This window comes from Ziziphus jujuba, chromosome 1, assembly GCF_031755915.1.
Source record: "Ziziphus jujuba cultivar Dongzao chromosome 1, ASM3175591v1".
Lineage (NCBI taxonomy): Eukaryota > Viridiplantae > Streptophyta > Magnoliopsida > Rosales > Rhamnaceae > Ziziphus > Ziziphus jujuba.
The window spans coordinates 45,685,775-45,702,775 of NC_083379.1; the positions used below are offsets into that span (position 1 = coordinate 45,685,775).

The following is a 17,001-nucleotide window of genomic DNA, read 5'->3' on the forward strand; positions in this document are numbered from 1 at the left end:
TCTATAGGATCAAACAGATCCTTACAATTGAGGAGATCTTCCATCCGAGGTCTCCAAAGTGTATAATTTGTGGCAGTGAGCTTAACCATAGCTCCCGAAGATGATTCTTCCATTGACATTATGGCTTGACCAAAATTGGAGCTGAATTTGGCAAAACGGAGTTAACCGTTGCGTCCGGAACGGCCGAAAATGGTGGACTTGACTCTTCCGGGGTCAAAATATAATTACCAGAAATTTTGGGGCAAAACTGTAAATTCACAAAATTTCTGGGTCAACCTGCAAATACAGAAACTTCAGGGGTCAATCTGTAATTTCCAATAGTTCAGGGGCTTCACCGTAATTTCAGAAAACTACAGGGGTCACTCTGTAATTTCCAATAATTCAGGGCTGTTCCGTAATTTCCGAAACTTCAGGGGCTGTTCCGTAATTTCAGAAAATATTGCTGACGTGGCAGATGGTGCTGACGTGGCACCACGTGGCAGATGACGTGTCAGATGACGTGGCGACACGTGGCAGATGACGTGTCGGCTGGCGTGGCAGATGACGTGGCAGGTGTGCTGACGTGGCTGCTGACGTGGCTGATGACGTGGTCGTCTTCAACCTCCAGACGGCGCGTGCGGCGCGTGGGCGCGTGAACAGTTGCAGAAAAATTTCAGTCGGCGCGTGCGGGCGCGTGGGAGGTCCGTTTTCTCTCCGGCGAACTTCGTTGTTCTCCTCTCGTCGGGTACTTTCACCTGGGATTGTCAAATTAATTATTTGAGCAACTTTCCGAAACACCAACTTGAAGAACAGTAGCTTTGTTTCTTCAAATTTTGGACCCAAGCTCTCAACCAGGAGCTCTGATACCACTTGTTGTGGTTCTCTGACCACTTTAGAGAAGAAATATGAGAAGAAAATAAAAGAATTCTATTAATCTCTTAAAAATAGAATACAAAAATAAAAACTTCTCTCATGGAGGATTCTCTCTTGGAACCTCTCTCTTCACTCTCCAATTCTCTCTGGAATTGCTCACTCTTCTCTCAAGTTCTCTCTGGAACTTAAACAACTCTCTCTCTTGGAGTTTTCTCTTGCTCTCTTGGCTTGATTTTCATGGAACGGGAAGGAGCCTATTTATAGGCAAGCATGGCCACAATCTTCAACAACTTAGCCCACAATTGTTGATCGGTGCAGCATGTCAACAATGGTGGCTGTCAACAATGGTGGCTGTGGTTGGTGCGGTTGGTGTGGTTGGTGAGGTTGTGGGTTGGTGCGGCTGGACTTCACATTCCAGACGATCTTGTTAATTTCTTAAGTTTAGGAATTGCCTTTGGCTTGGTCATAATTTGAGTTAACCCAATATCTCTTAGCCTAATTTTGTATGTTTTTTTTTTTTTTTTTTTTGGTTGCAAGTCCTACTCTGAGGCTACTTGATCCGTAAGTATTTCTCCATAAAAAAAAAAAAAAAAAAAAAAGGAAAAGCTTCTCTAAGTTGTTTTATTTTTTATTTTTTAATTATGTTTTGAAATTATTATAAAATAGTTCAAATTTTAAACTTTTTTAAAAAGCTGAAAAATAAGCTTTTTTGAAATTGGCCTTTGAGGGGAGTTGAATTTTCTTTTATTGAATATTTCTTTTCAATGATATTTTTAGATTGTTTTAAAAAAACTATTCTAAAATGTTAACAATTTTATTTTCACCTTTAAAAACTTTTCAATAAAAGTTTTTTTTTTTTTTTAATATATATATACTTACAAAAAATCTGCTAGTACAAACTCTTGTCAGAGAAGGAATGCCAAATCCACGCTCAGCCCAAAAAAGAAAAAGGAAAAAAAAAATAATAATAATAAATGGGGATAATCCATTATCCTGAGAATCTGTGATCCGATCATGGTGTTTCTGGTTTGCGTCCAAAATCATCCTGCCTATTAATGGCCGACCCACGAATCTTAAGGAGAGAATGGTAATTTTACTGAGGTACGTATATGATTTCATTTTGAATTATGAATGAAGAGTTTCATAATGGCAAATGCTGGGTGGGCCTACCTGATAAAGTCCCACCAGATATCCTTAAACCATGGACAACTACCTTTATATCATCGGCTTACACTGGTTTTCTTTTCAATTTTTATTGTTTTTTCAATTCCAGGTTTTGGAGATAGCCGGGTTTAAAAACGGACGCTTACCAAATGTAACATATTACATAATCTAAAAACTCTCTTATCTATTAGATGTTATATATGCTTAGAACTTGGAGTCCTCAAATTCCAAATTTAGTGCAGGAATTAGAGATGTAGAAAAAAAAATATTGAAGAAATTAACAAATAATCTCCTTTTTAGTTTTTAAAAAAATTTACATAAATGTAGTATCACAAATCATTTACCATTAAATATATAATAATATTTATATAGAATTTATATATTATATTTTACTATTATATAGTATTACAAATTATTATCAATTCATATTTTATATCATGATAAAAATTGACACAGACAATATGATATGAATGTTATATATAATAAATTTTTTTCCTTTTTAAACCTATGGATACATCTATGTCTATTCATAAAAAATTGGATACTTATATAGTTAATATTTTATATATATATTTTAAATAGTTTATATTTTATATATATTTTTTAAATTATAAATTATTTTAAACTTTATTATCTTTATGATTCGAACTCATATTCTTGCATAGATAGTGTTTTATACTTGATAATATTCTTTTTGACAAATATGTAGATTAATATATCCTGATAAAAAAGATGATAAATATCAACCGTTTTCCTTTCTTTCGTAGACAGATATAAATATGCGGAAAGCTCCGAAAACTTTTTATGGAACACTATAAAATGGGGTTGGCACTTGAAATTAACATTGTGCTAACTTACGCGAGTTAACTCCAATTCTCAAATTTCGTTATCAGATTTGCGCCGAGAGATCTATCATTTTGAGATTTTCACCAATCAATGAAACTGAACAAGCTGGCAAAAGAATTAGACCTCTAAATTAATGCATCTAATATTCTTCGATGAACAATTTCTGGAATTAATCATTATTACTTCGCTGGTTTGTCTATTGAAGAATATTATTGGCGGTTGGAAATGGCCTATGGGAGTCTTACGGCTGATATAGAATCGAATTTCCGGTGTTCTGAAAATGCATTAATTGATCATATACGTGGCCTCAACCACACACTTGATATAGACATACTCTACCAACACATGCATTCGTTTTGGATTGTAGCCAAATACCGACACATACATGCAATTATTCCAAAGCTTGCCTCCTTCACTTCCTTTCAATCTTCATTAACTAATACTATTATTACCGACCAATATGGAACACCAAGCAAATCGTAAATTAATAACAATAAAAAAAAAACTGTAATGATTCGGCGATAATTCTATTAATTAGAAATTGAAGCAATGGTCAGAATAAAGATAGCCTCACTAGCTAGCACATGGCTTTCTCATGGATAAGATCTCAACGATTCCTTTAAATTTATTTATTTATTTATTTATTTTTTGGGTCTTTGTGATTTATAATTTACTTGCATTTGGTTCTGATGTTTTTCTGCTGTTTTCCCACGAGCTAAAGATTTTATTGAGGATTAAATATTTGTTTGAAGATGATCAAATTCGTAGAATTGCAGGGCATATATGGGCTTTAATTTCATATATTCCACAGATCTTACATTCTAATTTGTTTATCATCTTCTCAGAAGGATCCTCTACTACATAGTATCATTCACCCCACCCCCCATGTGCATTTCGATGCCGATATTCAAGGTTATTTCTGTCTTTCCAGATGTTATCCTTTTAACAAAAAAAATATTATATGGATCTTTTTTAGTGTGTAAAACAAAGGAAAATCTTATTTACCACAAAAAAAAAAAAAAAATACAATCGAAAATCTTAGTGTTTTGATAATAAAGATTGAGATCCAAAAAGCCAAGAATACCCTCAGAGTAGACCGATACATTATGGTTCATTAAGAAATGCATCCTGTACATGTGGATTTGAATTTCATTGCTTTTAACCTCCCCTAGAAAACATTACCTGAAATTTGACGGAATCGTTTATTTTCTTTAATTCTTTAAGAAACCATTCAATCCTAAGCAATAATTTGACTCATTCGTGTCTATATTTTTGTCAGTCCAAGAGATTCCTTCCATTATTGTTTTTCATTTTCCATTTCTTTCGATTAAACACAATCTCAATTATGCAAAGAACTGTATATGAACCTGGTTTCAACATGATATAGCATGAATGCAATGGGATCAACATAATGAAAATTAAATAATTAATTAATAACACATAATTAATTTGTCAAAAAAAATTAAAATTATATGTAGGGTGTAGGGAAAATTTATTTTAAAGATATTGATTAGAGGAACTGATACTGAATAACCAAAATGAGCAATTAAAAAAACAAATTAAATCATGGTATAACATACTAACAAGGAAATTATTTAACATGAAAATTACAAAATTCTTCCAATCGTGAGATAGGTTATAGTTTTGTTTTGTAAAATGAGTGGATTAAAGTAAAGCTTAATGCTTAATTCTTATTCTTATATATATATTTTTTTATATTTCTATAAATGTTGACATATGGTTGATCCAATTAAAAAATGAGTTGATTAGAGGTTAGATTTAGACCAACCGGGTGGTAGTATATCTTCCACGAAACTGGTACCCGGAATAGTCCCAGTGGCAGTGTTGTAGTTTGGTCCAAACTTGGTGGGTTTATGATGAAATGACACAAATAAAAGGCAGTGCTCACCCCCTGCAATTTCGACACCAAGCCTCTTCTCTCTCTCTCTCTCTCTCACTCTCATACTCTCTTCTGTAGAGTATCGCTATCTGTCTTTCTCTTAGAAATAGAATAGCAAAAGATGTACAAGCTCACAGTGCTTTCGGTGCTACTGTGCGCCACCTGGAATATAGCTCTGTCTCTCTCCGACGGTGAGCTCCATCTCATACACATTCAGTGCACTCATTTTAATTCAATATAAGCGTTTCCATCAGTATATATATATATATATATATATATTTGTTGCTTATAGCTTGTAGTGTATTTCTTTATGCTTTTCCGTCTTCAGTCTAAGACATTATTACAGTCAAATGAAGCTTTTGATTAGTAAACTTTTAGTTTACATGAATATTGTCTAATTTCTTCTACTATATTTCTGAAACATGCATCTAGCTGGAGCGTTTTAGCGAAAACCCCCCACCCAAAAAAAAAATAATAAAGGAAAACTATTTCCTGACTTCAAAACAAATTAACTAATGTTGGTTTTCAAAATCAAGAAGTTGAAAACGGTCTTCTAGTTTTGTTGGCCGATGGAACATAAAGCTTAGAGATTCAAAAGCCAGCCTATATATCTATGCCTGCAGCTAGCTGAAAATTAATCCCCATAAAATTTATATTTGTTTTACTAATTACTCCTCTCCAAGCCAGCTTCCGAGAACTGTTTTCCAGTGGTACCACTGTATTATTTTATTTTATATTTTTTGGCGCACAGAGAAAATTAAGGTTGTTAGGTCCCCACTTTACACAGAACAATAAATTCAGCTCAGTTCTCCTCTTATTTACAAGTAACTTTGAGAACCTCCCTATTATTTATTGTGTTCAGTTGTTATCAATTCTCTCATATTTCTCTTTCTCTCGGGACCTTGACTGTCCCTTCGCTTACTAAATATGTATATCACTGTATTCAACCATTGTTCCCGGAAAAATCTGTTTTCCCAAAATGTTTTGAGTTTGTCATTCATTTCAAATTCAAAAGGAGTAATCTTCAGTTACTAATATTTGATAGTAACTAATTTTGAAATTAGCTAGCTTAGTTATGTAATCGAATAATTAATATATTTAGAGCAGTTTAGGTAGTTTCCAGGTCATTAATTTTGGTTAACGATTCCATGCATGCTAGGAAAGATTTAGATTTATATGTGTGTCATGCAGATCTTTTTGGCACATGAAAACCTAGTCGGTTTGAGCTGTACATGCTTGGCAGCATTATTTCTATGATTTTTTCAGAATTCTTTTTTATTACTTTAGTACCGATACACCCTTTCTTTTTTACAATTTTTTAATAAAATCAAGGCATCGTGTCAGTTTTATATTGCATGAGGATTTGCACCGCTTCAAGTTATACATATATATACACACATTTTTACACTTCAAATATATATATATATATTGGGTTAGTTAGATGTTTAAACTTTCTAGTTTTAGAAGATTAAAATTTAGGCCATTATTTTAACTTTTTGATTAAAACACACCACATTTATTTAATATACAAAGAACATTAAGCCTTCTGTCAAGTTAATAGTTATGGTTTTTATCCTTTGATATAATTATAAAGCACAAATAGTTACCTTTACAATTTGAATTAGATATTTAACATTTTGTTGAGTTATATAGATTTTCTTAATAAACATGATATTTTGTTGGTTGATATTGAAGGATATGATGATAATTGAATCCTTGTGCACCAAATAAAAAATATAGAATTTAACGGGATAGGCCTTAAAACCACAAATCTAAATTACAATATTTTGAAATTAGAGAGTATTTAAAATGCAATTAGCCTTATTATTTTTTATCATCAAATTTTGAAAGAATTACAAACCTCTTATTTTGTGTCCAAGTCAATATCTAACTCATAGCGTATATATTGTATTCAAGTTGGCATTTATAAACACGCATACGGTTGTTGGGATAACAATTGATGAGGCATTTAATTAAAATCTTTCCCTCGCAGGAGAATCATAGCCAACCCTACTAACTGTAGACCGAATCAGTCACCCAGTTCATGATGAGTAATGGGGATGTACACACACGACACTTGTTACATAAATATTGGGACCCATGTGTTGGATCTTCGATGACCATCCATGTGGACCAAAAATAATTTATGTCAAAACCTGAACATGTTCAGAATTCAGAATACGATGCGCATCCATGAATGAAGTAAAATTATTAAATGACTATGATGCAATATATTTTGTCACTTAACCAAACTTAGAAAACAATTTACGAAAGCCCATGATATCGTATTGTGCACTAAGGCTCTGAGACCACTACATCACCTCCTCGTGATCAATCACATGGTGGGGCTGGAAGGAATTTGAAACCACCATGTGATGACGACACCGTGTCATTTTTTATTTTTTATTTTTCCTTATTATTATCTACGTACTTCTTTTTTTGTTTGTTTGTTTTATTGGTTTTGTACTTCTATAGATTGTTAATTAATTAACAAGGGTGAAATAAATAATTTCAGGTTTATTACCAAATGGTAACTTTGAGTACGGTCCAAAACCATCAGAAATGAAAGGCACACTAGTGAAAAGCCCCAATGCGATTCCCAACTGGACAATCTCAGGGTACGTGGAGTACATAAAATCAGGACACAAACAGGGTGACATGTTATTAGTAGTCCCAGAAGGTGCATTCGCAGTTAGGCTAGGCAATGAGGCATCAATCAAACAGAGGGTTAAGGTTATCAAGGGCAGGTTTTACTCTATCACGTTTAGTGCTGCTCGTACCTGTGCACAAGAGGAGCGGCTCAACGTCTCCATATCCCGCAAAACCAAACCAACCAGTGACTGGGACATCCTGCCCATCCAAACCATGTATAGCAGCAACGGTTGGGATTCATACGCACGTGGTTTTGTAGCAGATGATTGGGATGTTGAAATTCTCATCCATAACCCGGGTGTGGAGGAGGATCCGGCCTGTGGCCCACTTATTGATTCGGTTGCCTTGAAGCTTTTGTTCCCTCCTAAGCGCACTGGAGGTATATAATATTATTTCATAATAAAATCATAAAAGCTGTTCAATGATTTAAAGCAGAGAATTTATGATAAAAAAAAATTATATATGGACCTTATTGTATGTATAAATATGTTTTGTATTAATTTCAGGTAACTTGTTGAAAAATGGTAACTTTGAAGAAGGCCCATATGTGTTGCCCAACACTTCGTGGGGTGTTCTGATCCCACCCCACATTCAGGATGTTCACAGTCCATTACCAGGATGGATAGTGGAATCCCTCAAGGCTGTCAAGTATTTAGATTCCGATCACTTCACTGTCCCGGAGGGAAAACGTGGTATTGAACTTATCGCAGGGAAAGAGAGTGCTATAGCACAGGTGGTTTACACGAAGCCTGGCTTGGTGTACGACCTGTCGTTCCTTGTAGGAGATGCTAATAATTACTGTGAGGGTTCTTTGGTTGTAGAGGCATTTGCTGGTAGGCAGAGTGTTAAAGTTCCTTACGAATCCAAAGGCAAAGGAGGTTCCAAGCCTGCCTCGCTTCGGTTCAGGGCCGTTTCTAGGCGCACCAGGGTGATGTTCTATAGCTCGTTTTACACCATGACAAATGATCATTCTGGATCACTTTGTGGACCTGTCATTGATGATGTTAAGTTGCTCATCTCTCGCAAGAAGCCAGGACATGCTTAATCGCCATCTTCTTATATCGTATATCCATCTTCTTAATGTATGTGCGACGAAATCAAATCAATGTGGATGGTTGGTCCATTAAACTTACTATTATACTTTTATAGATTTCTTGCAGTAGGAGCCACATATGGTTAATTAATGCGAGTTTTTTTTTTTCTCCTCTCTCCCACCACCACCACCCCACCCCAACCCCCCCCACCTACCATCTTTGTGTATTAATTATTTTATTTGATTAAGGATTAGTTTGAGAGTGATTAGTACCAATACATTTTAAGTGATTTTTTAAAAATCACCTAATTAATGCTTGCTTATTCTAAAATTATCAGAACTGTGATTTTTCAATAACCAAATGACTGGAGAGTGATTCATATTTTATTGCAAAACATTTTATGAGGTACTTTCATTTCTTTGGAAATGATTTTAGCTATTTTAAAATCATTCCTAAACGGGCACCAAGTGGAATGAGGTTCTTAAAAATGGCTTCTACGGCTCTGCTATATGGTATATGATTTGGAATAAATGAGTCAATAGTAAATAGACCGATCAGCTTAAACAGAAAGATCAACTTATATAGATGGTTTGGAAATTGAAATTGTATATATTACGAATTCATGTTACTTATCTAATCCCAGATATTTTCTTTTTCCCCGCATCCAACATTCTCTGTAATTGTGATCTGTGAAGGTGGCATGCTAACTTTTGGTGTTTTTTGGAATGAAAAACAATAATCTCGATGCTAATACCTATTCAAAACAATCTTTATTAAAACAACAATGACCAATTACATGTTACAATTGATAATAATAAGGGGCATGAGAACTCGGAAACACTAAAAGGGTCTGAAATAGCACACCTCTATCATGGTTTTTATCATTCTTCTCGAGAAAAAATAAGTGCTAAGTGGAGTTCTGTTTTTATTTGTCACCACAATTCTATCATAAATGAGGTACCATAATATACATAGCGATTGAAACATACTGAAATCACATTTCCTCTCACTCAATTGACTACATCGAGAACCAGCTTTCGAGACTTAAAAATAGACCATTTAAGGCGACGGTAGTATGCCGCTTGGAGAAGTGCGAGCGATAGCACAAAAATCCACTTAAAACCCATCTGCCATGTTTCCAAAGCAAAAGTACAAAAAGGTAGTTATTGTGATGATGCAAAAACGAGATTAATCCAGAATTACTATGTATAATGTGAGGCTCTTTCATGCACCAGCTACAAAACACTACTTGTCACAATTTTATAGATATTACCAGCTTTCTCTCTTCCATTTCTGGTTCAGCAGCCCAGGACAAGAAAGAGACTACATCTTTTCCCATCTGCAAAGACAATGGGAAAAAGAATATGACTATTAATGTCTTGACAGATAAAACTGCAGCATAAAACACAATGGAGATGTATTAGCAATATTACCTGTGCTTCTGTTGCAGGGGTACCGTCTTCATATTCAATTGCACCATCATTGAGCATTTTGGGCATAGCAATAGCTCCACCGGGAAAATAAGGATTATATTGCAACCCTTCTCGCATCTGCATTGCCAATGGAATGACAGGAAGGATGCACACCACATGAGAAAATTTTCAATCAAGCCAGGGAAAAGATATGATAGTCTTACCTTGTTAATAACAATATTTAGATGGAGGTATACTATATCTTCAAATTAGAGCAAAGCTACAACGCGGTAGGTATGCCAATATGAACAGTAGATAGATCAATTTAAACTAACGTTCTTATTAATATGCTATATCATGAATACAAACTTAACAATCTATACTGAGGAAAGTAAGGGAATGATTAATCAGTTTCAGAAAACCAGGTAACAATGAAAAACTCTGTTTGGAAAAAAACAGGGAAGTTATAAAAACACAACATGCACAACAAAAATCTAAATTACAAGAAAAATTCAAGAGTGTTTTGTGCTTAACAGATTATACTTGATTTAGTAGGCAGAAATTACCGAGACGCCGGCAGGAGGATCACGATAACCGGTTAAAAGAGCAAATACATAATTCTGACCGTTATGGCGGGCCTGAAATATTTACTGTTAGACATACTGCAAAGGCAGAAATTCTTCTATTTAGTTGGCTTATTCTACCTTTGTTATTAGACTTAGATCGGGAGGATATGCACCCCCATTAGCAAATCTTGCCGCTTGTTCATTAGGATATGGCTGAGGAAAGCGATCACTTAGCTTGCCAGGGCGAGTGAACATCTCCCCTTCATCATTAGGGCCATCAACCACCTCAACTTCCGCTGCCATAGCCTTTGTCTCCTCTTCAGTGTATGCCACACCCACAAGATCACGATATGAAATTAGAGACATTGAGTGGCAAGACGCACATACTTGCTGGTAGACCTGGTGACCCCTACGAATTCTGCCCATCCATAATTGACATGCACCAAGTAAAACTGCTATAAGAGTGGGAAAAAACACAAAAGTAGAGGTAAAAAGTTTTTTCCCCATGTCATTTTAATAATAGTGCAATTGGGCCTCTTTATGTAGATTGGATTGAGAGGTGCTTGAAACGTTAAGTTGGTTTAAAGATAGCACTGTAAAAGCATTACATGCATAATTTAAAATAGAGAGACAGATACAGGCAGACAAATGAACTTACGAAGCATGATCATATGAACTAAGGATGCCCCTGTGAGGCCATGGATAGCTAGGACACTCCAACCCATGCTCTGCCTCATCAGAAGAGTAAGCCACCGTTGCACAACTCAAAAGTCCTGAAACACCTGCCCCAAGGAATGCAAGCAGTCTTAAAGATTTTAGACCAGCAGATCCAAGTCTATCTTGCTCCTGCTCTGAAACAAGGATGGGCAACGCTTGAGAAGTCTGCAAATAATCATTACATGGGTATGTTAAGGAATGATGTAAACTACAACCCAGAGCTGGAAACATTCACAAAATTGTACATTCCACCCCCAAAAAAAAAAAAAAAAAAAAACAAATTGTTCTATTTGGTCAACAGCTGAACCAAATTCTCCTATCTGACTTAACTAAACGTAACAACTTTAGTCAATTATGCAATTAACAGGTGATTAACGATGGACTGACAACCAAAACTAGATCAATCATAGTACTCAAGTTCATTCTGTTCACAACCCTTAAGAGCATGCATTAGCAGGCAGGTGACTGTGCGAATAATAATCTAGGGCTTATTATAAGTGATACCCAAATTCCTTTTATTCTCACCACAAAACAATAAGCGCAAAAAAAGGATAGTTATTTAGCTCTTGAGTCAAAACGAAGCTTCAAGAAAAATCAATTTTCACCCTTTCAGAAGCAATGAAACACCAAAATTATGAAAAGTGCTCCAAAGCATTAACAAAATGAATGTGCTTTCAGTGAATTCTTCTATAAAATACTCCAATTCGCAATATTAAATTCCCAATTATCCAATTTAAGAAAATGGGTTATTTCTATAGGGAAGTGAAGATAAACAAAAACGGTAATAGCACCTTAAAATCAGTGGCTACAAGCTTTGAGTTATCCTTTTGACGAATGCCTCTTAGAACAAAGCGACTGAACCTTCCAAATCCTGGATTTTTCAACATCAATATGGAATATGACCTTAATAAAGCATAAGTAGCAAATAGAAAAATGAGGAGAAAAGCTAAGGACGTTCAATCAAAATAAGAACAAATAGAAACAAAGTGAAGATTGAAGATGGTTACCATCGATTCCCATACTAATCTTTCTGCTCATACCTGCAAAAGTTCCATTGGAGATATAGAAACGTTAGAATTAAAATTGAAAATATTAATGTTAAAACAAAAAAAAAAAAAAAAAAAAAAAAAAGAAGAAGAAGGAAAAACAGTTAGAGAGCACACTCATGGTTGAGAGAAGAGAGCTGAAGAGAGCCAAAATTTGCAGTGGCAACAAGCAGCTGAAGAGTGACTTTTTGAGACAGACAAACAGACAAAAACGTGTACATGTAGATCGCCATTTACAAATGAACGGCTGATAATTGGTAGAGTCAAGAGTGGCTGCTGGGATTGAGAGTCGTTGAGACTTTAGAGACCACTACGGGTGAGCGTATCATAGGCTCTTAGCTACGATAGTCCAACTTCTTTTTTATTTCGTTTTATATTTTTACTTTTTTTTGTGAGGTTTTATGGTAAAGTTTAATAAAGTTTTAGACTTTTATACTAAAAATCAAATGTCAATAAATTATTCTAATCTACTTGATTTTACATACAAAATTGAATTAAACCCATCCTTTTTCCTCGGTAATTAATATGGATATTATTACTAAACCAATACTTATCCAATCGACAGAATTACCTGAAACTTTAATTGTAAGCTATCAATAGGCCGTTACATTGCAGCCTCATCACCACACAAACCATATTAACGTCTCCCTTTATGAACGTACTACGTGGCGCCTTATAAACCACTCTCATTAATTTCTCCTCCATGTACTTCTAATCTACGCGTAGTGCGCACGGCGCACATTAGCACCCCCAATCCATCCAATAAAATTGCAGTAAAGTCACCTCAACCCACTTTATCATACGCCCGGAGCGCAGATTAGCAAATGCTTCCCAGTTTACCAATGTTAAGGCGCGAACCGCAAAGACAGTTTAAAACTTTCGTCTGTACTTTGTGATGCGGTCTTCGCTTTGTCTCACTTCGAATCTGCAGGGTTCGAATCCGTTAATGGCGTTCGGGTCAGGCTCTCTGGTGTGGTTCCGTAAGGGACTCAGGATCCACGACAACCCGGCTCTAGAGTTCGCCTCCAAGGGCACTGATTTTCTATACCCAGTCTTCGTGGTCGATCCGCACTACATGAAGCCCGACCCGGATGCTTTTTCGCCCGGTTCATCGCTGGCCGGACTGAACCGTATAAGGTTCTTGCTGGAGAGCCTGGTGGATTTGGATTCGAACCTGAAGAAGCTCGGGTCCAGATTGTTGGTGCTTAAGGGCGAACCAGGCGAGGTCATTATTCGTTGCTTGGAGCAGGTAACTCTCTCTCTCTGTCTCTCTCTCTCACACACACACACACACTCCGTTTTGAGAACTTCAATATTGTTTACTTTTGATTGAGCATGTAAATGTTGCAGTGGAATGTGAAAAAGCTTTGCTTTGAATATGATACGGAACCATATTACCAAGCCATGGACGTTAGAGTTAAGGTAATTTCATTATAAACATTTAGAACGGTTCTATTTCTGCTCAAAAAGAATTACTGATATTGACCTTTTATGTTGGATTGTGGAACACTCTAATTTCTGCTGGTTTTTGATACTTTTTTTTTTTTTTTTTCTTTTACCAGTTAGAACTGTAATATAATGAGAGAAGTGGATGATTTTGTTAAATTGTTTTATAGGAATATGCATCAGCAGCTGGAATTGAGGTATTCTCTCCTGTGAGTCATACCCTTTTCAATCCTGCAGATATCATACAAAAGGTATGTTAAAAATGATCCTTTAATATTTCCTATGAAGACCCCCACCTTCAGAAATCTGTAGAAATAAACTTGGCTTTCATTTTTTTTTTTTTTTTTTCTTGTTTCGTCTGTATCTATCTGTTATCTTCCTCACTGATACATGGATGGCTTGTCAACATGTCCAATGACTGTCTCAAAAGAATGGAGGAAAGCCGCCGCTGACTTACCAATCATTTCTGAAGCTTGCCGGGCAACCTTCATGGGCTTCCTGCCCTCTTTCAATCACATCTACTTCGCTTCCCCCTGTTGGGGATTTTGGAAACTGTAAGATTTCTGAAGTTCCTACAGTGACAGAGCTTGGCTATGAAGACACTGGACAGGTTTCATTCTAAGAAATATTCAGCTCAATCCTGCTTTTTTCTTCCTTAAAGATGTTTTCTTTATTAAAAAATAATCTATATGCAGGATGAATTGACTCCTTTCAGAGGTGGTGAATCTGAAGCCTTGAAGAGGTTGAGAGACTCAATAAGTGACAATGTGAGATTTAGACATTTACAGTTCTTTGTTCCTCTTGTTAAAGCATTACTTTGTTTTGTTGTATCCTGAATTATCACAAACTTCCTTTCAGTGGTTTTCACCAGATTAGATGATTGCATTATAGAAATTTCCTTGCCAAATGGCATGTGGTGATTCTGTCTTCTTTTCTTTCTGTGCAGCAATGGGTGGCGAATTTTGAGAAACCTAAGGGCGATCCGTCTGCATTTCTAAAGCCAGCAACAACTGTTTTATCACCTTATCTGAAAGTGAGTAATGAGAAATGAGAAGAAAGAGTTACTATTGTGATAAAGCTGTCTTATATTATGCACTGCTGATCTTTGTTGTCCTTTTCACATACTAATTACCTTTAAGGTAACTTGTTTTGGCAGTTCGGATGTCTATCTTCAAGGTACTTCTACCAATGCCTTCAAGATATATACAAGAATGTCAAGAAGCACACATCACCTCCGGTTTCCCTTGTTGGACAGGTTAGACTACCACTATGAATCATTGTGTACGAAATCTGTTCTTATTGCAACAGACCATAAATAAATTTTTGGCTCTATAGTTGTTATGGCGAGAATTCTTCTACACCGTGGCTTTTGGAACTCCTAATTTTGATCAGATGAAGGATAGTAGAATATGTAAGCAGGTAAGAAACATTTTCGTGAGCTAGATTTCCTTTTGCAGTTTTTAGACTTTTTCTCTTGGTAAAACTCACGTAAAGTGTTCCTGACTGAAAAAGTGAAAGTGCCGATTATAAAAGAAAATTATGGTTTACAAAAATTCATATGCTTTGCTTATCTATTAGATTTCATATCTGTCATGGATATTGGTCAAACCTGCTACTATTATTGTAGATACCTTGGAACAACAATGAAGACTTATTGGCAGCCTGGAGGGATGCCAGGACTGGGTACCCTTGGATTGATGCGATCATGGTGCAGGTGATTTCTACGGCATCCTTTTATGATTAAAATTATTGTTTCTATTTTGCTGCTACTTATAAAAGGTATAAATGTATGTTGAAAGTTAAAACTCTTTCCATTCTGGTAGTGCATTTAAAACGTATGCATATTTACTGTTGCAGCTTCGCAAGTGGGGTTGGATGCACCATTTGGCAAGGCATTGTGTAGCATGTTTTCTTACTCGAGGAGATCTGGTAAATCAAATAACTTCTTTTAGGACTCCGTCCATCCTCTCTGTCCTTTCCTTGACATCTGCTTTTCTCTTTCTATTAGTTTGTTCACTGGGAGAAAGGCCGTGATGTTTTCGGGAGACTCCTGATTGATTCTGATTGGGCAATTAACAATGGAAACTGGCTATGGCTATCGTGCTCATCATTTTTCTACCAGGTAAGAAGTAGGACATATATTTATTTATTATATTCAAGGAAGACGGAGATAGTGGTTCACTGCTTCTCTACAATGGTGCATTGACTTAATTTGCATTTAATGATTTCCTTGCCGATCAGTATAATCGTATATACTCTCCAGTCTCTTTTGGTAAGAAGTACGACCCGAATGGTGAATATATTAGGCATTTTCTCCCTGTATTGAAAGGTTTGTTGAACTTCCTTTACATTTTGAATGTTCTTTTTGTTGACTGTATATCCCTCTTGGTAATGTAAGGCCAAATGTGAATGACTAGATATGCCAAAGGAGTACATTTATGAGCCGTGGACAGCTCCGCTAAGCATTCAAACTAAAGCAAAGTGCATTGTTGGAAAAGATTATCCAAGGCCAGGTCAGATGTCAAAATTTCTAGCCAGTTAATTATTTGTCTATGATATAGTCAAGGCTCAAATGATAACATGTCTCCAGCAGGGTTCGAACCATGGATAATCCACTTTCTGGGTACTCTTATGCGCTTGTCCTTGAAAAACCTGTTTGTGCACTTTATGGCACATATAATACTGCTGAGTAGCAAACGCTTTTACTGTTTTTTAGGGAAATAACCGATGACTTTAGTTTAAAATGTAACCATTAATTAGTGGACTTAATTACCAACTTTGGGAATAAAATTATTTGCACTGGTTTTCAGTGGTTTTTCATGATTCTGCTAGCAAAGAATGCAAGAGGCGAATGGGAGAAGCATATGCATTGAACCAGAAGTTGAATGGCTTGGTAAGTGAACAAGACTTGCATAGCCTGAGGAGAAAATTAGATGAAGATCAGAATCACGATGACACTAAAGCGAAAAGGCAAAGACAAAAGCTGATTGGCTAATTGGAAAAATTAGTGGCTGATGTGCACGAAATCAGGATTGTACAACATCAATCAAATGGCGTGGATGAAAGGCTCATGATCACTATCTGACTTCCAATTTGATAAGAGTTGTAAGCTACTAAATCAAATCAGGCAGATCTTTTGGGCGATGAATATCTTAAATTGTCTTAGTTTCATTAATTTTTTGGTGGTGTTTGTGTTAAAATGTATTTCTATGTAAAGCACATATATGTGGCGATTACTTTCTAGCAAGATATAGTTTATTAAGTCTCTCGAGCATGAGATGCCTTGCTTTGCTTTTTGGACGATGAATGTAAGAATTTCCTCATTCTCACAGCCCCAAACATATCCCTTACATGGTATTCTTTTTC

The 17,001-nt window shown here is 35.8% G+C and overlaps 3 protein-coding genes across 3 annotated transcripts; 2 read left to right on the forward strand and 1 right to left on the reverse strand.

Annotated features, from left to right (window-relative positions):
• The first annotated feature begins 4,778 nt into the window (after positions 1–4,778).
• LOC107409254 (protein DUF642 L-GALACTONO-1,4-LACTONE-RESPONSIVE GENE 2) lies at positions 4,779–8,598 on the forward strand. The gene is made up of 3 exons (XM_016016691.4): positions 4,779–4,953; positions 7,278–7,793; positions 7,921–8,598. The coding sequence occupies exons 1-3, from the start codon at positions 4,884–4,886 to the stop codon at positions 8,457–8,459; spliced, it is 1,125 nt and encodes a 374-aa protein (XP_015872177.2). The 5' UTR covers positions 4,779–4,883; the 3' UTR covers positions 8,460–8,598.
• Positions 8,599–9,189: 591 nt separating this feature from the next.
• LOC107409235 (cytochrome c1-2, heme protein, mitochondrial) lies at positions 9,190–12,429 on the reverse strand. The gene is made up of 9 exons (XM_016016672.4): positions 12,307–12,429; positions 12,151–12,183; positions 11,935–12,014; positions 11,085–11,308; positions 10,565–10,844; positions 10,427–10,498; positions 9,882–9,998; positions 9,722–9,787; positions 9,190–9,575 (listed from the first exon to the last, which is right to left on the reverse strand). The coding sequence occupies exons 1-9, from the start codon at positions 12,308–12,310 to the stop codon at positions 9,459–9,461; spliced, it is 993 nt and encodes a 330-aa protein (XP_015872158.2). The 5' UTR covers positions 12,311–12,429; the 3' UTR covers positions 9,190–9,458.
• Positions 12,430–12,947: 518 nt separating this feature from the next.
• On the forward strand, positions 12,948–16,935 carry LOC107409245 ((6-4)DNA photolyase). Its single transcript, XM_016016681.4, has 14 exons — positions 12,948–13,438; positions 13,540–13,611; positions 13,806–13,886; positions 14,066–14,245; positions 14,331–14,402; positions 14,582–14,668; positions 14,792–14,890; positions 14,971–15,054; positions 15,263–15,349; positions 15,493–15,564; positions 15,644–15,757; positions 15,877–15,964; positions 16,053–16,148; positions 16,446–16,935. Exons 1-14 carry the CDS (start codon positions 13,085–13,087, stop codon positions 16,628–16,630), a joined length of 1,671 nt encoding a protein of 556 aa, XP_015872167.2. The 5' UTR covers positions 12,948–13,084; the 3' UTR covers positions 16,631–16,935.
• The last annotated feature ends 66 nt before the right edge of the window (positions 16,936–17,001 follow it).

Excerpts from the sequence above, each read along its gene's own strand:
- LOC107409254 (XM_016016691.4), top strand. The coding sequence starts at position 4,884 with ATGTACAAGCTCACAGTGCTTTCGGTGCTACTGTGCGCCACCTGGAAT. Across the intron at positions 4,954-7,277 it reads AGCTCTGTCTCTCTCCGACG|GTTTATTACCAAATGGTAAC; the intron begins GTGAGCTCCATC and ends AAATAATTTCAG. Across the intron at positions 7,794-7,920 it reads CCCTCCTAAGCGCACTGGAG|GTAACTTGTTGAAAAATGGT; the intron begins GTATATAATATT and ends TATTAATTTCAG.
- LOC107409235 (XM_016016672.4), bottom strand. Across the intron at positions 10,845-11,084 it reads AGTTCATATGATCATGCTTC|AATTCGTAGGGGTCACCAGG; the intron begins GTAAGTTCATTT and ends ATGGATGGGCAG. Across the intron at positions 9,999-10,426 it reads ATCCTCCTGCCGGCGTCTCG|ATGCGAGAAGGGTTGCAATA; the intron begins GTAATTTCTGCC and ends TTGGCAATGCAG.
- LOC107409245 (XM_016016681.4), top strand. The coding sequence starts at position 13,085 with ATGCGGTCTTCGCTTTGTCTCACTTCGAATCTGCAGGGTTCGAATCCG. Across the intron at positions 13,439-13,539 it reads TTATTCGTTGCTTGGAGCAG|TGGAATGTGAAAAAGCTTTG; the intron begins GTAACTCTCTCT and ends TAAATGTTGCAG. Across the intron at positions 15,965-16,052 it reads TTTTCTCCCTGTATTGAAAG|ATATGCCAAAGGAGTACATT; the intron begins GTTTGTTGAACT and ends GTGAATGACTAG.